Source organism: Ahaetulla prasina, chromosome 1 (assembly GCF_028640845.1).
Source record: "Ahaetulla prasina isolate Xishuangbanna chromosome 1, ASM2864084v1, whole genome shotgun sequence".
In the NCBI taxonomy this organism is placed as follows: Eukaryota; Metazoa; Chordata; class Lepidosauria; order Squamata; family Colubridae; genus Ahaetulla; species Ahaetulla prasina.
The window spans coordinates 51,883,531-51,906,700 of record NC_080539.1 but is presented as its reverse complement, the minus strand read 5'-3'; the positions used below and the strand labels follow the sequence as shown (position 1 = coordinate 51,906,700).

The 23,170-nt window shown below is 35.7% G+C and overlaps 1 protein-coding gene across 1 annotated transcript in view; it reads right to left on the bottom strand.

The window, feature by feature from the left end:
* LRPPRC (leucine rich pentatricopeptide repeat containing) overlaps nucleotides 1-23,170 on the bottom strand; it is a 111,730-nt gene that overhangs the window by 44,274 nt on the left and 44,286 nt on the right. The window contains exons 16-22 of the mRNA XM_058165239.1: nucleotides 22,781-22,829; nucleotides 21,616-21,722; nucleotides 21,328-21,405; nucleotides 19,790-19,900; nucleotides 18,436-18,566; nucleotides 15,133-15,218; nucleotides 13,524-13,731 (exon numbers count right to left, since the gene is read on the bottom strand). Of these exons, the coding sequence (XP_058021222.1) occupies nucleotides 13,524-13,731; nucleotides 15,133-15,218; nucleotides 18,436-18,566; nucleotides 19,790-19,900; nucleotides 21,328-21,405; nucleotides 21,616-21,722; nucleotides 22,781-22,829 (770 nt within the window). The remainder of the gene's footprint in view (nucleotides 1-13,523; nucleotides 13,732-15,132; nucleotides 15,219-18,435; nucleotides 18,567-19,789; nucleotides 19,901-21,327; nucleotides 21,406-21,615; nucleotides 21,723-22,780; nucleotides 22,830-23,170) is intronic.

The following is a 23,170-nucleotide window of genomic DNA, read 5'->3' as shown; positions in this document are numbered from 1 at the left end:
GACTCTGGAAAGAGCAATAATATTCATCTCAGCTGCTTTCCCACAGTATTAAATTCATGTTTATATCAAAGTTATCAATAAATGAATGAGCAATTGGAACGCCAACCAACCAGATACATTACTAATGTACACAATATTCAAATACAGAGTTCTGAAGAAATCTAGCATGTGTTTGTAAACTAAGAAATGAGGTAAAAGGGTTAAAAGTAATACTCAGAGGAGTAATGGGAATGTATGCACCTATAAATGTTACATTTCTAAACTGTCATCTTGGCTTAACATCTGGAGAGTATTAGAATGACATCTTAATATTCAGTTTCATGATTGCCACATGAGAGTTCTCCAACCACATTTACAAAATTAATCACACCTACAGCAGAAAGCTCTGGAATTAAAGCTATGCATGCTAAGAAACTTTCTTACCCACCAATGTCCAGATTTCCCCAAGCAAGAGCTGCAGAGAAAATACCCTTACAGAACCTGATGCAACATCAGAAACTTCTCAGTGTGAGAGAACTGGTAATTTGGTTCTTAAAAAAAAAAAATAACAGCAGCAGCAATCAGTTATTCACAATGAGGTATGTTCACTGAATCACTCTGAGCCCAAGCCAAGATTTTTAATAAGCCACTGCAAAAATTAAATAGAACTATAAGAACCCAGCCTTAATCAAAGTCGTGCTCTATTGTTATGCAACTGCCTTTTTAAAGAACACCTTTCAAAACCAGACTTGTCAAATCAACTACCCTTCTGAGCTTTTTTATATATAATTTTTATAAAAGAAAATTTCAAAAGAAAAAAATACAAATTTTGACAGAAAAAGGGAAATAAACAAGAAGGAGCCAGTGAAATGAATGCAAAAAAAAGAAAAAGAAAAAAGGCTTCCATATTCTTAAAAGTGGTTATAAATATATTTTGCTTTTTTTCCAAAGTTACAACATAACTTTCTTCTTTCCGTAGTTTACCCTTTCTAAAGATCAAACGCATAAATCACAAATTCATTATTAATCACTGATAAATCTAATTATTGCCCTTTTCTAATTATTCAAGTCAATTTTGACACATCTGCTAATTGTCATTTTTACCATCTATTCCTGCATTGTGGAATGCATCTCACAGCCTTTCCATTTCTGTGCATATAATAATTTTGCAACAGTTATATAGAAACATAATCTTCCATAACTCTTTTCTAATTGTCTATCCATTAGTCCAAACAAGAAAAGTTATGGTTTCAACTGAACATTCATCTTTAAAACTTTTTGTATCATTGTATTTGAACCCAAAATTTTCTGGATTTTTTGCAAGTTCACCTGGCATGATAAAATGACCCTTCATGTTTTCCTATATTTAGATTTGAAGTATCCTTTATACATTCTAGACAATTTTTCTGGTTCATTATTTTATCAAGTACCTCTTTTAAATAATAGCATAATGTAAATTTCAATCCTATCAGCCCCATATTTTCCCATTGTTCAAGCAATATATTATGTGTAAAGTTCTTAGCCTATTTTATCACTCGTTCACTTATTCTTTTTCCATTTCAAATTTCACCAGTCTATATTTTAGCAATTATATGTTCATGATTTTATATAGTTCAATTTCAAATTCTATCTTGTGCTGTTCAATTCCAAATATCTTGTTATCTATTTTAAATCTTTCTTTTAATTCTGCATATGAAAATTACTGAAAACTAAATCTCTCTGCAGTAAAATTCTCTTGATTTCATCTTATATTCTCCAGATCCATGTACAGCTCTTTATATGTTAACCATTTCTTACACGGCTGTTTCTTTTCTTTAAAATTCTTCTGGTACTGAGATCCATACAGATATTTGTATATACATTTGGGTTTATATGCTCAATTTGGAACTTTTAATATAGTGATTTTTAAAACTTATATTAACTTTAACTTTAATGTACTATAGAGATCCAAACTTCAGGTCATGCTCTTCAAGTTCTAAGATTCTCTTATTTCTTAGCAGCATCCACTTATTCAACCAAACCAAGCTGCAGGTTCTAAAATACAATCTCAAATCAGGCAGTCCGAGTCCTCCGCACCCTTTTGTATCTTGGAAAAATGTTTATTTAATCTTTAGAATCCTTGGTGATCTCCCAGCTTGGTTGTTTTCTTGAGACATTTCATTACCCAATTAGGTACCTTCATCAGTGCTATAAGGGAGTGGAGTTTGTTTTCTGAGAGAGCAATGAATATTGAAATGTCTGCAAGAAAACAACCAGGCTCAGAGAACAGCAAGGACTCCACAGTTCAATCCTGAGCTCCAAATATTCTTATATTTAACGCTTGCCATACCAACTAACACACATCTTTCTGCCATTGTTAAAATGGTACATTTTTTTCTATAAAAATAGCTACTGTTTTAAAAAAAATCAGCACCATTTTAATCATAAAAATTTTACCTAACCAATTTCATTGTATACATGATGTACAATGACAATAAAGGCTATACTATACTAAACAATGTCAGCTGCACTTTTCCCAATCTTAGCATATTTATAACTTCATTTCATGTCTTAATTGTTCTGAAAAGATATACATTCATATTTGTCACCCAAATATTTCACTTTTGTCTTGATCTTAAAACCATTTTTTGAGTTTCTGTTCTTCCAGCCGTGTTTTTAATAATACATTTTCTCATTATTAATTTTAAATCAAGATAGCACACTAAAATACTTTAATTTTTAAATTAATATTTCTATTTCTTCCCAAGGACTTTCAAGATTTTCACCAAATATTTAATTTATAATTTAATTTATGTTTTTCTTTTTTAATCCGCTCTAGCAATTCTTTCGCCTTGTCTTATTGTTCTATTCAATACTTTCAGAACTAATATGAATAATATGAATAGCAATCTCATCTATATTTCACAAATGTATGTCAATTCTGTTTACATTTATCTGCTTTCTGTGAAATATAATTTGATTTATACTATTTAATAAAATTCTCACCAAAGTCTGTATCTTCCAAAATTTTAAACAAGTCTAATTCAAATTGGCAGAGGCCTTTTCTGCACTTAGAAAGATTGGTGAATTTTTTCTTATGCTGTTTAGGTATTCCAAAATTATCTCTCAACTGACTCTTTAGTAAAAATTGAAGTAACTCATGCTCCTTAGCTGGGACTCGATCTGCGAAACTGCTTAATGACTTGAGTGTGTGAAGATTACAGTTGTTGAACAAGGCAAGTCATGTGATGTCTCATTTAACTGCTTCAGCAATTGAGAATCTGATCCCAATTATGGCCATTAAGTGAGGACAACTGTAATGCTATATTAGTATATTTCAATCAGGATTCGATCCAGCTACCTCATATCTTTCTGCTCTATAATGGAGTTCATTTTTGAAAAAAAAATTGTAGCAATTATTTCTGAAAAAAGCTAGAAATCCATCTGGTCCAGGCACTTTCCCTCTTTTAGCCTATTTTATGGCTTCACAAACTTCCTTGTTGCAATAGGTCATTCATTATTACTTTCTATTTTTCTGTAATCTTCACTAAATTTTATTTCTTGAACCATTACTAGGTGTGACAGATTTTTTATACTAACTGCTAGGGAACTTAAATGGGAGAATGTTACTGAACTTTTGCTGTTCTTAAGTATGGGATTTCCACTTACATGTGGCTAACCTTTCTGAAAAGAGAATGCCAGATTAGACAACTGTTAGATCTGATCTAGCATGGCTCTTCCTAGCACCATAGTTAATAGTATTTTCCAATGGTGAAATTTCAATATAGATCAAATTATTTGAACATTTTGTTCCACGAGCATAATTTTACAACTGTTCGTAATATTTTTTGTACAAAAGTCGGAATATTTTGCTATTCAGATATACTGTTGCATTTTAAAACAAAGCTGTTTCATTGTTACTTGCATACCTGCCAGTTTATATATTTCAGTCCCAGCAGTACAGTGTCATAACTGTTTTGAGAGCTCTATTCTACAATATGCTATTCTGTCTAGATAAACATGCAGTCTACATATGCTCTATCTGATTCGGAATTAATCTCTCATTCATATACTTAATTGAAAATTGAATTAACTTGTGATTAAGTAAATGTTATTTTGCAACTCACCTGACTGAATCTTAACAAGAAATAATGTAATTATGAAATTAATTCATTTCATTAATTGTAAACATTTTCAAAAATTGCAATATTAAAAATTATCTGTACAAATTAGAAACCATTTATTTGTGAATTACAGCTAGATGCATAATTCTTTTCTTACCTCTTCTCGTTTTAATTTATAACAAATATTAATACTAAAAATATTGTCACTCTTTCAGCTTTATAGTCAGCATATATGTACAAACCAAGGAGCTTGCTTGATAAAAAAAAATAAGTAAAATAAGAAGCTAAATATTGATTTTAATTGGAATAAAGTGTTTTAATGTTCTGCATAGCATATTAGTGAAGTGGCAATTTACCTAAGGGTTTTACTAATTGGAATGCTCTCAAACCAGAAATCACTAGAGAGAAAGGAAGGGGAAAGTGTGTGTGTGGGGGGGAATGACTTTGGAGAAAAAAACAGAATGATAAAAACAAACCCCTCTGCAAATCTAAAGAAGAAGTTAGTATGGAAGGAAATCAATTCAAGAAGGTACAATCAGCTTAAAAAATTTATTCTGTTAAGAGAACAGGGCTCTTAAAAGAGCTAAATGTCCCCCTCCCCCTTGTTCATCAGCTTTAAGGAGGAATCTTCAAGGAGACTCATGTTGCAATTACAACTAATCCTCCCCAAAAAATTAACTGTGTTGAAGGCTTTGTAATTTCCCTAGGTACAATTTAGCTGTCACTTACTTTAAAATTTACTCAAACATGAATTCCGAACAGCACTAACTTCACATGTCAAGTGCTTTCCAGCCAATTGAGTCTAAACTGGAAGTCAGTGTTAAACAACTGAATGATTAGACAAGATAGCTCATTTCCCTACTCTTTTGTTCAGAATAAAATGCCACATTTACATTATCAGGCTCAACAGGATTTTCTGACAGAGGGAGAAAAAAAGCCCCAGCGAACACTGTCCGTACTAAATGCATGAAGCCTGTCATTTACCAATCAGCCTTCAAAAAGTAATAGCAATGAATGTAACTTAATTACGACCCAATGATCCTTGACGAAAAATCATCTTATCACTGTTCTGTTCTCCTAGGGCAAATGAACCACTTTTGTCCTTTGGCACTAAGGAAGTAAAATTCTTAATTGCAATAATGGAGTAAGAGAGACAAACCTTTCGTTCACTTTTTTTTAAAATTGTGTTGGTGAGAAGAAAACAATTCATAAATAATGCAGACATTTGAAATAAATATAACATAAGCTGATAAGGGTGATCTGTGTATAGATTTCTCCATAGTATTAGGAAAATCAGTAGTTTGGAGGAGTGGAGGAATTACTTTAAAAATAATACTAGAAAGTTTAGGCCAGGATTATGAATCAATTTCTTATTCTCAGTTCAAATTTGTTTCAAAAAGAAACTGCTACAGGCATTGTTCAAGCATAAATTATTCCATAACTTACCGGAGTGGCCAAAATAATTTAACTATGACTGGAGACAGCTGTAGTCTTCCAGTCATAGAAAATGCTCCATAAGAAAAGCTGAACTGAGATTAGTAATGTCATTTCAAGACTATTTTCTCTACTGAAACACATATACCCATACCGTTTTATCAATGTCTACAGAGCAGTTCATTGATGCATTTATACTGCCTTCTCTCTCAATTGGTTTCATTTGCCTTCGGTGTTACTGTCATGTAGCCAAATCTGACTGGCTATTTAGCATCACAATGACATCTTATTCACAATATCACTGACTGGTTTGGATCAGTCCCATGATTGATCCGGGAAAGAGAAATTTCACTTTCAGATTGGCTTTATAGATGTAGTCTTCGAGTTACAACCACAATTGGGACAAAACTTTTGGTTGCTAAGAAATGTGGTTGTAAAGTGAAATGTCATGTGACTGCATCATTTAGCAACCACAATTCCAGCAATCCCATTTGCCATTATTAAGCAAATTTTACGAGCTGTTAGCCAATCCTAGACATTCCAGGATGGTCCCTCCCAATCTGCTCTTGGCAAGGTAAGATGCCTCCAACTTCTCCTATCTGTCTGTCTATCCTTCCTCCATCTTTGTTCTTTTGATGACCTTGTACCCTGTGGCTCCAGGTTTCTTGCCATTCACCAGGAAGTAGCAGCCACCCTAGCTCACTGATCACCCTATATTCTGAGATCCCTGCTGTTCTGCTTTCTGGTGCCCCAGTCCATTTTTGCCATCTTCTTGCTGCCACTATGGATGAGGCACACACCTGTTCTGACCTAGGCTCCCTTAAAAAGCAGGAAGCAGCATCTTGGTCCCGGCAAAACCGACTCAATCCCTCCAAGACGGAGTGGCTGTGGATGCCAGCATCCTGGTACAGTCAGCTGGTTCCATCGCTGGCTGTTGGTGCAGAGTCATTGGCCCCTATGGAGAGGGTTCGCAACTTGGGTGTTCTCCTGGATGCTCGGCTGTCGTTAGAAGATCACATGACGGCCGTCGCCAGGGGAACCTTTTGTCAGGTACGCTTGATTCGCCAGTTGCACTCCTTCATAGGCCAGGATGCCTTGTGCACGGTCACTCACGCCCTCGTCACTTCCCGCCTGGACTACTGTAATGCTCTCTACATGGGGCTCCCCTTGAAGGGCACTCGGAGGCTTCAACTGGTCCAGAATGCGGCTGCGCGGGTGATAGAGGGAGCCACATATAACACCTCTCCTGCACAGGCTGCACTGGTTGCCGGTGGTCTTCCGGGTGTAATTCAAGGTGTTGGTAGCCACCTTAAAGCGCTCCATGGCTTAGGACCGGGGTATCTACGGGACTGCCTGCTGCCACCGGTAGCCTCCCATTGACCTGTGCGCTCCCACAGGGAGGGTCTCCTCAGGGTACCATCAGCCAAACAATGTCGGCTGGCGGCCCACAGGGGGAGAGCTTTCTCTGTGGGGGCTCCTACCCTCTGGAATGAGCTTCCTCCGGGGTTACGATCACTCCCCGACCTCTGGACCTTCCGATGCGACCTCAAGACTTTCTTGTTTCATCGCGCAGGGCTAGCCTAATGTGTTGTGTTTTAACTGGGGTTTTATTATTTGATTTTAATAACTTAATTTTAATTGTTAGCCAAAATTTAATCAGATTTTTACAGTGTTTTTAATTTATCTATATATATTGTATGAATTCTGTTTTACGTTGGCTGTGAACCGCCCTGAGTCCTTCGGGAGAAGGGCGGTATAGAAATTTAATAAATGAAATGAAATGAAATGAAAACCTCCTTTATTTACACGACTGTGAATTACTTTCATTCAGTCAGCAAGGCCTGTCCAAACAGTCTTTCAGAGGAATATTTATCAGTACAGACCTTATCTCGCTTGGCAAGTTGCCATGTAACTTGTTTCCAAACACAGTACAAGGCAAAACTTGGCACAGAGTCTCTCAGAGTCAAGGAACGAACAAATTGTTTCCTGCAAAAGCCCACTCCCCATACGCTCTTCTTTTGTTTCCTATGGGAGGGGCCAATCACCTCCAAGGTGTGGCTTTCCTCCCAAGTCGACCCTGCTTTCTGAGTTGTTCTTGTCTTCTGTGCATGCGCACACTGGGAACGAGCTCCCGATGTTCCTCTGCCTTGCTGCTGTCTAGCTCCCTCTCTGCCTCCAACACAGAGCTTTCCCCAGCTGTCAGGACTGGCCCAAGTTCCACCCCAATCTCCTCACTGTTCGACTCTGCTGCCAGCTCTGCTGGCCACCGGTGTGCCACAACAACATGTAGCCTAACTGGTGGGGTGGGGCGGGGCTGGGCTTTGTGTTGCACTATGGCTAGGGGGCTGCTTTTTACAATCCCAGCAGCAGTGCACCAAAGCGCCCCTTTGTACTGTGCTCTTGGGCTGGGCTGGGTCTGATGTTGCACTGTGAGGGGGAAAAAAGACTAAAGCAGGGCCCTGAACTGCAGTTTTGAACTCAAAACAACTCTTTGCAAAGAGTTCCTGGACAGGGCTGGGGCTGGATTTGTGCTGCAAGAAAAAAAAAGTGGGGAGAGTATAAAGTAGCCAAGGGGTGGCAGGTGAAGGATGGTAGAGCCTCTCGGGTGGCAGAGCAAACAACAGCAGAAGGCCAAAAGGACACAGACAGAGAGACATATTGGGGAACTGCAGTGTCCCTGTGGTCATACGTGTGAGTGTGACCAAATTCTGATCACATTACTGTGGGGCCACTGCAAAGGAAGTAACTTTGAGCCCCTTCATTCAGCGCGTCAAACAGTGACTGAATGAGTGGTCATAAGTCAGAGGCTACCTGTATGTTCCCTAAGTAGCATCATCCTGTCAAGAAACCTTATTGGCTTATTAGCTTTGATAAAAATTATTGTAAGAACTCAGATAAAATACTATAAATATATCCAAAGGGGGAAAGAGCAGTAAGAAATTTCACAATTTCTTGTGAATGCTAAATAAAATAAAAATTTTCATCATTTGTAAAAGAATGACAGTTTAGAAATATATTTAAATAGCAAAATTATGCTGAGAGTGTCAGACGTCCTGACTGAATAAAAATGTTATTTCTGGCTCCAAATCCACCCACCCCACTTTTGCTAAAAAGGAGCTTTCTCAGGACTGCCACAAACCTGTTCGGATATCATCAACCTTATTTCAGAAAGTATAGGAAAAGAAAGTAGGACTTTTTAAACATCTGGTCAGAAGGTGATCTAATAAGCTTGTGTTAAGCTTGAATAACACACATTCACTTACACATTTTAAAAGTTTTGCCATGACTCTGTGATAAACCAAATTATTGCAATGCTATATGGGAAAGACCTTTGGAGACAACGGGGGCTGCCTAAGAAACAATCAGGTAAGTAACAGTATTGCCTGGAACTGCAAAATTTATTTATTTATTTTATTTATTTATTTGTTCGTACTTTTATACTGCCCTATCTCCCTAGGGACTCAGGGCGGTTTACAGCCAAATAAAACATATATATATACAGAATAAAACATTAATTTAAAAAACTTATTAAATAGGCCGAATATTTAAAATAGAAATATAAATAATAAAACCCCATTAAAACCAGATTTAAAATATAAAAATTCTAGTCCAGTCCTGCGCAAATAAATAGATGTGTCTTAAGCTCGCGGCGGAAGGTTCGAAGGTCAGGAAGTTGGCAAAGTCCTGGGGGAAGCTCGTTCCAGAGGGTGGGAGCCCCCACAGAAAAGGCCCTTCCTCTGGGTGTCGCCAGTCGGCACTGCCTGGCCGACGGCACCCTGAGGAGTCCCTCTCTGTGAGAGCGCACGGGTCGGCGTGGGCAGGGAAGAGGCTCACAAGGGTTTGTCCCTAGTTTTTCAGGCTGTAAAGGAGACGGCAGGAAAATTGCACTTTCAGACCTTCAAGATTCTGTTAATATAGCTATATGATAAAGTAGAATTAGCTTTATCTGGTCATGTTTCGTATCTGGTCTAGCTAGTAAGGCTGACAATTATACACACTACCACAGAGTAGCATGATCCAATAAGAAGCTGCCCCATTTATCTGGCATCCTGACAAAACTGAATGCAGATACCATATATGACATGTATGACTAATAAAATGATCTTGGCACACGTTCAGAGAGGCAGTGTATATTCTAAAAAATAGAGGGGCGTGTCAGTGGATATGTTCCCCTTGATAGAACCTCTGCCTCTGGATTTTACACCAGCTTAAGAACAGGAATGAGAACCAATTTGGTGTAGTGCTTAAGGCACAGACTAGAAATTGAGAGTGTCTGAGTTCTAGTCCCGACTTCAGCATGAAGCTAGATGGATGACTTTGGGCCAAACACTCTTACTTAACCCTAGGAAGGAAGCAATAGCAACCATTCCAAAAAACTAATTTTACCCCATCACAACTTCATTCAGGTTCATAGGAACAGTAAACTTTACTGTAAAAATGAATAATAGTCTGGCACCTATGTGACATACTTTCCAACTGCATTCCCAAATATGGTAGATCTGAACTTATCACAGTGAAACATAGGAAGATAAAATTCTTCAGACAAAATGTACGGTCATAATTTCTACTTGTTGTTTGTTAGTAATATAAAAATTAAGACTTTTTCAAGATTAGACTTTTACATATAAAAAATTAAAATAACCTGAAAGAATTTAAAAATGACATTTTTTTTTCAGGGAATTATCCCATCCTCCCACTATGCAAAAGCTCCATTTGCAGAAGTGAAAAACATCTCATTTCTCATCAACTCCTCAGTACACATCGTGAAAACACAGCTATCACATTCAAAAGCTAGAGAAAAGATTGCAAAAGATTTTTGAATATTTATGTGTAAAAACTAGCAGTATTAGATAGCATCTGACTTATTCTCTACCCCACCTGCATATGAACAAAATATTCAGGACTAATAAATAGTTACATATATATTTAGCAAAGCCTGTAAATATTATAGTTAACCTGAAATGGCAATAAGTGGCTTGTTCTTAGTATTACTATTTTCTATGTCAAAACTGCTTAGGGTTCTGAACCATCCTACCACCCCCAATGGTATGACAATCAAAACCACAGTTTTGAAGAATGGAGCTGTGAGTTTAAAAGAATTTAATATCTTTAAGTTTCTTGGCCCCAACTATTTCACAGGGTTGCTGTTAGGGGGAGAAAATGAAAAGGGAACTCAGGCAAGATACTATGAGCTCTGAAGAAAGGCAGGACGTAATTCTAACAAATAACATTTTTAAACCAACAACAAGCTCAAAGTGACATGAGAAGAGAAACAGAATACAAATGCATTCAACTTGTCATAAAATACTCTTGGCCAGTGAGTCAAGAAAAAGAAGGCTGTATTAGCAACTAGGAAGGAAAACAAAAATTGTTTACAAACTAATACCTTGTATTTAAAAGATTAACTGTTCATAATGTATGGACTGCACTGTCCTGTGAACTATATTTTATGATTTTAATTATTTGTTTTTAAATGTGTTAGCTGCCCAAAATCACACATGTGAGATGATGGATAGCTGTATAAATTGAAGGAATGAATAAATAACTACTGTTTCACCAATACTGTTTCTAGTGCAATGGCATCATATAAAAATGGGAATTAAGAAAATATTGAAAATGATTTAACACACATATAAAGTGTGTTAATACACACAAAGAAATGAAGTTTTAGATTGAAAGTATGATCCTCAGACTTCCATATTATCTCCTACGACAAGGGTTGTGTACGGACTTTGCTGCTGATGCCAACCTTTTAAATCAGTATGCGTTGGTGAGAATTAAAAATGGAATATTCCACCAGAGCTGCTTTGCAGCTGTTTATCAATCATCCTGACATTGCACAAAGGATAATTGAACAGATGTTGATGTCAGTCTTTGAGACTGGAAAGGAAGCTAATAGAAAGCAATCATTATGCTCCAGGACATGCAACAGAGACTGATGGCTGCATCCCTGCATGTGTGACCAAAAAAAAACAAAAACCGGCTAGGATACTTTCCAAGCTGTATCCTCTTGTAATTGCTTGGCTTGGCATGCTACTTTATGATTAGTTCCTGAACTGTCAGTGTATTTTGGTCTTAGAAAAGGCTTGGTCATAGGGATTTTTCTTTTCTTTTCTTTTTGATCCTCCGTAATGAAATGTTGGATTGAATTGAACTGAATAACCTTTATTGTCATTTTCCGGTATACACATTGTATACACAATGGCACACATTAAAATGAAATTACAATACACTGCCATTGAAAGAGGGGAAAAAAGATTCACTACATGCCCCACCATTTCAATGTAACTTTCCAGAATTTATGGAACAGACTCTGTTGTTTGAACTGATGAAAGCAGAACATATCCATGAGCTCACGAGAAGGTGTCTGTTGAAAGCTATTGCTACACCAAGAACTGTAAATCTGCTCTGAGAAGGAATAGAGGGAATGTCCAAATAAGAGTAGCTTCTAATAATTGTCCCAAATAGTAACTCTAAAGGATTTCTGCATAGCTGTTTGGTAAATGAAGATAGGACAACATTGTAATTAAAGTCCATTTTGTGCTTGACAAGTTAATTCAGGGAAGCATTTGGAATGTTGGCACTCTACCCTCAAAAAACTGCCAGGTCACAACACCTTGTGTAGTGATTCAAAAGGAAACTTTACTTCACTTTCTAAAATGCCCCTATAATGGTTTATTGTTCTACCATTAGTCTAATCCTATTTACAGATCCAGGAAACACTTGTCAAATTAGGGCATACCTAAAATAGGAATAAGGAATCTATGTGGCAGAACAGGGGTCCCCAAATAGGCTGCTACCAGGCCATGGCCTATTTGGAATTGGGTCACACAAGCGGTGGGCTGGTGCGCGCATGCAGCCCTTGTGTGTTTGGCTGGCTGGTGGGCACTCGCACATCAGCCAGATGCTAAAGCAAGTTGGGCTTTGTGTGTGTGCTGGCCCAGCACTTGTGCAGCCCAATTCCTCTCCTACAGCCCAGCCAGGCTACCAAGCCACAAAGATTGGGGATCGTTGCTATAGCCCACTCTGAGAAGCTGGGGGGGGGGGGAGAAACAGCCTTGAAGAAGGCAATGGAAAACCAGTGAACTCAAGGAAACGAAATAGATACTGTATATCAGGGGTGTCAAACTTTCATTGTCAGGGTGTCATCATGTGATGCGTTGCGACCTCCCCCCCTTCGTTAAACCAGGTGTGTGAGTGGCCAGTACATGATGCATCCAGCCGTGGGCTGCGAATTTGACACCCCTGATACATCTATGTCATTTATTTATTTATTTATTTATTTATTTATTTATTTATTTATTTATTTATTTATTCATTCATTCATTCATTCATTCATTCATTCATTCATTCATTCATTCATTCATTCATTCACATTTTTATACCACCCTATCTCCCAAGGGACTCAGGGCGATTTACAGCCTATTAAAAACACAAATACACAAATATAAATACAAAAACAAATATAAATACAAAATAAAACACTAATTAAAAAACTTATTAAATAAGGCCGAATTAAAATTTATAATTAAAATAATAAAACCCCATTAAAACTACATTAAATTAAAATCCTAGCCCAGTCCTGCGCAAATAAATAGATGTGTCTTAAGCTCGCGGCGAAAGGTTCGAAGGTCAGGAAGTTGACGGAGTCCCAGGGGAAGTCATCAGGAAGTAAGCTTAACCCAAACCCAACTTTACTAGCCTTTGGAGATAGAGTGGTGGGAATATCAATAATTCTTAGAGGATGCAGTGATCTAAGACATATTTTGTTTCTTTGATATTATTAGGTTCACAAAATGAAAGAAATACTGCAAACAAAAAAAGCGTAACGGTCATGATGACATAATAACAATAACACTAGTTAATTATTGGATTTAATGAGGTTCTCTAAGTATAGGATCGCAGAATTACAGTATAAAGAAAGCATGTAAAGATTGTGTATAAAATGTAAACATGAAAGTAAATATCTTTGTTTCTTTAGTTAATTGTAGATGTCAACCAACTTACCTCTTCAAGTGAACAGTAACTAGGGGAGAGCACAATTTTACAGAAGACTGTGGTAACAGCAGGTCTACCATAGCCTCATGCAGCTGATTCACCTTTTCAACTTCACCTTTGAAGGCTACATTATTAAGGATATGGAAACACTGTGTGACAGCTGAATCTTTAATACAGACATTCTTCTCTTTCATCTCCTTTAAAATGTTAATAGCATCTACAATAAACCACAGCATACACAAAAAAAGCTTTAGGTAATTTTATATACAGAAAAAAACAAACTGCTATTAAAACAGCCTTTCAAAAACCAGCAGGAATGTAAATTCTGGTGTATAATGCCAATTTCAAGTTAATTACTACTTGCATTTCTAAACGAGACTACAATTATGAATCCACAAAGCATGGTTTTATCATTTTGCTGCAACTTTGACTACAAATTACAGATGGGAACTGTGAGCCCACTCTGCACCACATAACCCTGTAGAGTCTGCCCTATAGCAACAAGATCCTACTAAATGGATGCTTTTATCGTTTGGTGCTAACATCTGCTAAATCACACCATTGTTTCTTCAGCAGATGGCTTGTCACGAGGCCAAATAATAAAGATGTGTTTACACTGTATATAGAGCCAGACTAATGGTCTGATACCGATAGGGCCTGTTTGCTGTGTCGATACTAATTAGCCAAGGAGAGCCAATGAAAGCTTTCTAAGAGACTGCATGTTAAAACATTAGGTTCATTAATGTTCATTAGAAAAGCAGAAACAAACATTTTCATATATGGAATAAGACCACTTTTGTAATGTTCTTAATTACTGCACAAGCAAAATGTTTTGACTACTTTACATAAAAGCATCTGTTGAAATATTTCCTGCAACATGCTATGGGCTTTTGAAAGCTTGACATAATAGCACCTTTTAACTGTATAGGTATCTGATCTAAACATCAACTCCTTTTATGAAAATAATCACTCTAAAACACATACAAACACACACAATGTATATATTACACACACACACACACACATCCTTTACCCTTTTAAATAAATAAATTTAATATAAATCATCTAATAGAATTTCATATTCAAATTCACTAGTCAATGTAAGAATATTTTCTTCTAATTAACTATGCCAATAACTTACAGTTTACAAGTCTTGTAACACACAATTTTAAAACCTAATCCTATATTTCTTTTTAAAAAATCATTTTTTTCTCCAAGAGTGCTTAGACACTTTTCAAAGAGGTTATGTTTACAGGCTTTACACTCAGGCTTCACACCTTCTTAAGGAAAAACAAGGCCATTAGTCAAGGCACATACACAATTTGTGCCATAAGTCATGATCTTCAAACTCAATCCTAACAGCAGTGCTAATAAAAACTAGCTGCAGAAATGCAAAAAGCACTGAGCTGTGTAAATGTAAATGACAAGCTTGCCAGTCCATTAAAACTAATGGCCTACATCGTCCAAGTATCTCTGGTTGAATTCACATGCAAATTTGGATGTAAAATGTTCAAGCACTTTGTAGGGCATGATATACCATTAATATTTTTATTCTGGTGGAAAGATATCTGTATTATATAACAGTAATATACATTGAAAGAAAGCATGCATTGCTTACCATCCAGTCTTTCACGTTTCACCAAAATCTTAATCAATTCTATGTAAGTGCTTAATTCAAGAACATCAGATGAATCTTTACGGCAACTAAAATATATAAAAATAAATAAATTGATTCTTACATCATATCGGAATACAATAATCTCAATGCACAAGCTGATGCATGTTCACCTAGAAATAGTACATGGAATGAAACTAGTCCCAGTAACTGGATAAAATGATAATATTGCTGAAACATTAAGATACTGACAGAAGCACATTTGTTTGCTTCTGTCAAATTAAATCCAGCTGCATTAATAGAGGTCTTGAGAGATGAATGTAAAAAGAAACAAAGCATTGGAAAGACTAAAGGGCAGTGCCTTTGTTTTTAATCTCTGTTTTAAAGAAAGAAAATACTATATATCACAAGATTTATGTAAAAATATGTACAAAAAGAGAAGGCAATACTGATAATGGCTTATCAAGGCTAACATGAACTAAGATCCCATTAATATCAAATGTCCATTATATTTATAATTGCACTAGGACTCAAGTACAACTAAGCTTATGCTGAATTTAATGACACTTATGTCATTGGGCTTGTCACTGTTGAGTGATATGGTTGTAAAACATGGTTGTAAAACATGGCGCCATGTGATTGCATTGCTTAGTGATGACCATCCCAGCAGTCCTAGGTATTGTTATAGTCCCAAGAAGTATAGGTCATTAAGCAGGAAGGTATGTGAGTCGCAGGTAAAAAGTACATGGGTAACATTGGTGGCCTGGTGCAGGATACATGCTAGTTCGGGAAGGCTGGGGAAGTGGGGTGCTTCAGCACCATGAGAGCAGAGGAAGACTACGGCATGCAGAGTGTAAGACTGAAAAGCTGGGAAAGACTTATTGAAGTGAACTGCAACTTTCCCTGCTGGCTTCCCATTCTCTTTGTTTGTGGGGAAACTGGTAGGGAAGCTTACAAATTGTGATCACATGACCATGGCTTCTTGCAATGTCATAATTTCAAGTCAAGCACCCACCCAGATAGTGATCACATTATGAGCAATGGCTGGAACTTCAAGATTGGTTATATATCGGGGAGTTTTTTCACCACCATTGTAAGTTTGAACAGTTACTGAATGAATTGGACATGAGCCAAGGACTTCCTCTAATGAATTTTACTTATCTTTATTATAATGGCTCATTAACAAAGGACTGTTCCTCAGGCCTATAGATTTTACGGTAAACCCAATTCCCAGTCACAACCATTGCTAAATCAGGAAATGTCATACAAGGGCTGGTACTGTTTGTGACTGTGATTTCTCTAGTTTAGCATATATGAAATGTCTGACTCTGTAAGGACTTTCATTTGTTTGCAAATTCTGCAAAGGGTGAACGGACTGAGCAAATGCACTTTATAGATCATCTAAACTGGAGAAAGCACTGTTTACCATGAAGATTAAAGATATGTGCTCAAATTTCAACTACATTTGATGGATGTGTCAGTGTTAGAAACATTACAAGAAATATTTATATGTAATAATAATAATAACAACAAAGTTGGAAGGGACCTTGGAGGCCTTCTAACGCAACCCCCTGCCCAAGCAGGAGACCCTACACCATTTGGATAACAAATGGTTATCCAACATTTTCTTAAAAATTTCCAGTGTTGGAGCATTCACAACTTCTGCAGGCAAGCTGTTCCACTGATTAATTGTTCTAACTGTCAGAAAATTTATCCTTAGTTCTAAATTGCTTCTCTCCTTGATTAGTTTCCACCCATTGCTTCTTGTTCTACCCTCAGGTGCTTTGGAGAACAGTTTGACCCTCTCTTCTTTGTGGCAACCCCTGAGATATTGGAACACTGCTATCATGTCCTTCTTTTCATTAAACTAGACATACTGAGTTCCTGCAACCGTTCTTCATGTTTTAGCCTCCAGTCCCCTAATCATCTTTGTTACTCTACTCTGAACTCTTTCTAGAGTCTCAATATCTTTTTTACATCATGGCGACAAAAACTGAATGTAATATTCCAAGTGTGGCCTTACCAAGGCATTATAAAGTGGTATTAACACTTCACGTGATCTTGATTCTATCCCTCTATTTATGCAGCCCAGAACTGTGTTAGCCTTTTTGGCAGCTGCTGCACACTGTTGGCTCATATCTAAATGGTTGTCCACTAGGACTCCAAGATCCTCTCACAGTTACTACTATTGAGCAAGGTACCACATATATGGTACCTGTGCATTTTTTTTTGCCTAAATGTAGAACCTTACTTTTTTGTGTATGAAACTTTGCATTCTCTTGAAATACTGATATAAAAATAGTGACACATATTTGATACAAAAATACTCCATGTGGCTCCAGCTGTTAGTCAGCAACAGAAAGTTTACTAGACAGCAACAGAAGAAGACAACAAACAATTCCACCAGTCTTTCTTACCCCTTCTATGAATATCTATAACTGGATATAATGGAAGAACTAATATTTAACTGTTGAAGGTCATTTTTTCCCCTCCACCCTTCCCTAATCTTTGTACTTTTTGGGTCAACTACTTTTAGTTAATATGTTTATGGATATGGAATGTTTTTCCCTGATATATATAACCCACCAAAAAGCATTTTTAGTTCAAGAACGGAAACAAATACCTTAAAATAAATTAATTACTTTAGCAAGTTCAGATATATGACAGCTTTGAGTTGTTAATAAAGTTGCATATGCTGAAACACAAACTTTTAATGCCAAAATAACCAAGGGAAAATCTTAAACTATTTTAGTTTATTATACTTATTTGTTTTAATTTAAAACAAGTATCTCAAGAGTACAATTTTTTAAAAAATTAAAGAGAAAATGAAGTGCTGAAAAGCACTTTGCTTCTTTTCAAATCAGTTACGGTATTACAAGTTTTAGCTGGGAGCTAATTTTCACAATCAAGTTGTTGCCTTTTGAAAAACAAAAAGCATAATAACTGGAGATAATGATTAAAATAATACCACTTACAAGAATTGCAGCAATCCATACTGTAGATGTATTACTAATCAGAATCTAAAGCTAGATACCAAGACAGATTCTAAGACTTCATCAGAAATATATTAGAGAAATATAATATAGAGTAATACGAGCCTAAAACACTAACAAAAGTGCTGGCACAAAAGCGATTGTGTAATCATGACAGCTTACACAATCAATTCTGAATTTCAGCAGAAAATATTTTGTGTGGAATAAGCTAATTAAAAATGTATGGGGGCGATAATATTCAACCTACTTAATTCAATAAGGACTGTATATCAGCATAAATCTCTGTGACATCTTTCAGTGCCAGTGTACTTACAATTCTTCTTTCAGGTTCATTGCTTCCTCTACATTATCATTTTGACAGCAAAGGCGTATTAAGGCTCCATAGCCCACAACATTCATGTCGAATTCGTATTTGGCTTTTACTTCAAGAGCTTTCTGCATATTCTAGAAGGAACATTAAGCAAAAGATACGAAGTAGAAAAAGAAAATCAACATGACATTTTATATTCTACAAGGAAATTACATTTATTTATATATGCTTACACATCGCACTGCTTCTTAGCAATTCATGTGCTTTACATTTATGTGCAAATGATTTTTTTCTAAAATTAGTAAATAGTTTTAATATGTCCATTATAAACTTTTATCCTGTTGCAATATATGCTTTCACTGATTTCTGAAGTATGCATATCATTAATTATGTCCCATTGATATTGAAATTGATGGCAAAGCATTTTCACATTTTATACCTACAGCTAATATATCACAATCTCTTAAATATATCAATGAGCAGAGAACATATTGGTTAATTAAAAGGAAGACAAAGCTGTTCATAATCCAATTTTCTGACATGATATAAATTTAAAATTCTGACATATTAATATATTTTTAAAATTAAAATATAGTTTAATTTACTATGAAATCAGACATTGCATCAGTGCCACGTAAAACAAAGTTCAGGGCCCATGTATAAGAACTCTGAGCAAGATGAAGTTCTATACAAAAATATGAATTACAGTTGTATGCCTGCTAATGAAGAAAAGAACCTCAGCATCTCAGAAAGCTTTTCTTCAAGAAAAAAATGGAATTTCAGTCCCCACATTAACCACCTTTTAATATTTGACTTGCAAATTATTACACATGTATCAGTTGCTTGACAATCTAGTTGTAAGAGACCAGAGCCATGGCTTGAAAGGACACTTGGCATGTATGATAAACCTTTCACAGCTGTTACTATCATTCATTTTGCAGATTACCATTAACAGACTTCCACAATCTCAAAACATGTCATTCACAAGGTAACTAAAAATCAGCACTGAGAGGTTTTTTTCACTAATTTTTTTTAATACTTTAGATTTGCAAGGAGCAAACCTGAAATCCAGAAAATACTAGTTTTCCTTACTCACCTACATGCATTTGCAGTTTGACAAGAAACAAACACATATAATTGTATTTGTTCATTTTGAACTCTATTGACTTTTATAATCTCTCCTTAAGTCCCCCACCACCACTTATATGAAGTCTCCTGTGGCTAGGGTTTGTATTTTACTTAGGTTACTCTGTAAAGTGTAATTTAAACTGATGGTGCTATACATAGTTAGAAGTATTTAATTTACTTATCATATTCTGTTAATAATAATACAATAAACAAATCTGCTGAAAATTACCTTTTCTGAACACAGAGCAACTATAAAGTCCTTTAGAATATCTCCAATGGGTTTGTTTTCAGCTTTAAGTTGTTGAAGTTTCTGTTCCAAATTTTGTGAATTAATCAAGGACTAAGGTAAAAGGATAGAAAGATATTCAAATGATGTTTTACAATGAAACACATCCCAGCAACAATATATACTTTTATATTTATAGGGGTTATGTGTAAGGTACAAAGGAAACCCTAATGTTACACTTTTGAAAAATGTATTTCTGTTATCTCAGTTGTGGGCAATGATGTTGAGTTGTATCAGTTATGTACTTTTCTAGGATTCTTATTGGTCTTGAATAGGCTTCTCCCACTAGGAGCAGGTCCCCCATTCTTCTTTGTTCTCTGTGCAATTCCAATGCAAGTGAGGACAAACTAATTTGTATATTCAGTCATCTTCTGCATCAGCATGGCATAAACATGGCCTGAAATTCTTAACTATAAATAGCTGTATCCTTAAGAGGAAACTAAATCATAGCAACCAAGCATTTAAGGTTTCAAATCAATTTATGGAAAAGTCAGAAATACCAGGTAGAAAGTCCTCAACTAAAATAATTGCTACCAACTTGCCTTCCATTGAGGACCTGTATACTGCACGAATCAAGAAGAGAGCCGTGAAAATATTTGCAGATCCCTCGCATCCTGGACATAAACTGTTTCAACTCCTACCCTCAAAACGACGCTATAGAGCACTGCACACCAGAACAACTAGACACAAGAACAGTTTTTTCCCGAAGGCCATCACTCTGCTAAACAAATAATTCCCTCAACACTGTCAGACTATTTACTGAATCTGCACTACTATTAATCGTTTCATAGTTCCCATCACCAATCTCTTTCCACTTATGACTGTATGACTATAACTTGTTGCTGGCAATCCTTATGATTTATATTGATATATTGATCATCAATTGTGTTGTAAATGTTGTACCTTGATGAACGTATCTTTTCTTTTATGTACACTGAGAGCATATGCACCAAGACAAATTCCTTGTGTGTCCAATCACACTTGGCCAATAAAATTCTATTCTATTCTAATGAATATTTTTACTATTGCTAGGATCAAAACTCTTTTTTTGTAATAAAACTTGGAAGCCATGCATTCTTGTTATGTAGCAAAATTATTTAATGCTAACCCATTTAAATAGGTGTGTACATACACTTAACAGCTGCTCATCAGAAGCCAATAAAATTACACTGTAAGATATAATTAATGGCTTGATATGTATTTGAATATAAGCATCAATGTGTTTATGATAAATTTAAAAACTCAAGGAATGTGTGCTTTTGTTTTGCTGTTAAGATTGTTATCAACATTTAAGAGTTGCCCTCTTAAAACTTTAGCTTCTGCCTAAAATATGCTTCCGCATTTCAGAAAAGGATTAAATAAAACTAATTTTATATATCAGGCTTATTAATTTTTAAGGTAACTATACACTTGGAAGAATATGTTTGTATATATGTAAATTTTATATAATTATATATAAAATAACATTTGCCATTACAGACCTTAATTAAATTGGGAACGTTGTATTCGATCAGCAGTTTGCGAATACCTTTGTAGTAGGCAGGAAGAATCGTTATATTCTGTAGGAAGAGGTGGAGAAAATCATGTGAGTTTTAAAAGCACAACCAAACAAAAAAAATATATTACACAAATTTCAGACATAATTTAAATCTCCAACACTTGCATGCCATTGAGAAGTGGTCTGGCTGTACTTAAAAGCTGCAATTTCAAATCTAATAGATACATGTCAGGAAGGACGGGCATTATGTAGCAAAAAAATGAAATAGTACCATCTTCTGCAGCTGATGGAAGTATTGTCTCAACTGCTCCTCCTTGTCCTGTACCTCTGAGTCAGTCATGTTGTCAATCAAGGAATAAAGAAAACGGCCAATATTTTCTGCGAGGTGGGGGTGAGGGTAAGACAAGAGAAAGCATTCTACTAAAATTACTGACACTGTCATGTTATCAAGATTAATTTATAAGAAATCATTTTGGTGTGAGATGTCACCCTGATGAGAGGCTCTGAAATGGCAACAATGATCACTGAGGCATAGAGATTATGTGGTTTGGGAGCACATATCTAACTGGTGAGTGAAAGGAATATTAATTATTTTCAAACCGAATGACAGCTTTTCAGAACAAAATCTTTCTTCAATCTATTTTTCCATGGCTGTGTGACAAAAGCAGCACTGCCCAAGGCCTCTCCCCCACTTTCCTGCCCACCACCCCAAAATAGTTGCTGTAAATATTTTGTCATTTATTCAAAAAGAAATAGAGCTTTTTAAAGCTTCATAGGCACAGCCCCATGTATTTCTTATTATTTCCAGGGTTTTTCTGAAGCTAGTGAATGAATGTAAACACAATAAAGAATATTAAATGATATTTAATCACCAGCTCCAATAATCCTGTGGGGAGCTGCTTATTGGCCAATGAAATTTAAGTTTAACAAAAGATGCAGTATAAGTTAATGGTATTAATTTTGACACTGAAGCATCAGAAAGAATAAATGAGATTCCAATAAAGAAACTACACAGTGATGCATACTGTATTTTCTTATTATTGAAAATATTTTTGTCACAATGTAACTTTTGTTATTAAAACGTTACAAAAAGCTATTAAATTAATAGCGTCTTATTTATATTAATGCCCTTCTAAAAAAGAATTTACCTCCATCTGTAAATGCTTGATTACATTATCCCGGTAATCTGTTCATTTCACTTACTATATAAGCATCTCAAGTACATTTTTTCATTAAAAAGGAAAAACACTAATAAAATCGCATGGATTCCACAAAATATACTGTGATCATCTGGGTAAAGTTTTTACCCAACATGTTTTCAAATTTCACTTTCAAAAAGAAATAATCAATGTTTACGGTTGTAATCCCTCAAACCTATCATTACCCAGAAGAACGGATTTGTGGATAAGTTACAATCATAGAAATTGAAACTCTACCAGTTTCTTGTTCAGCCTTCTGTTCCTCCATATACAACAGTTCTGTTATCTGGTAAGACAGAATAATCGTACATTGCAGCCAAGAAAAGCAAGCAAGGGCAAATAGTAACTGAAATTGAATTCTACAAATAACAAAGCAGCCCTCTACTAGCATTATTCTGTGCCACATCACAGCAATTTATTTATTTTTAAATAAAAGCTTTTAATATTTTTTTTAAAAATTGCACAACAAAAGATTCATGCATTTTACCATCACAAGTGATCATAAAGAAAAAAAAATCTTGAAGCACTCCGACAGTATTGTTTAAAGGTTTAAAATTTGAGATCTATGTAGTTTGCTATCATTATTTACAAATTAATTTTAACTTGCACTGTGCATAACAGACTCTA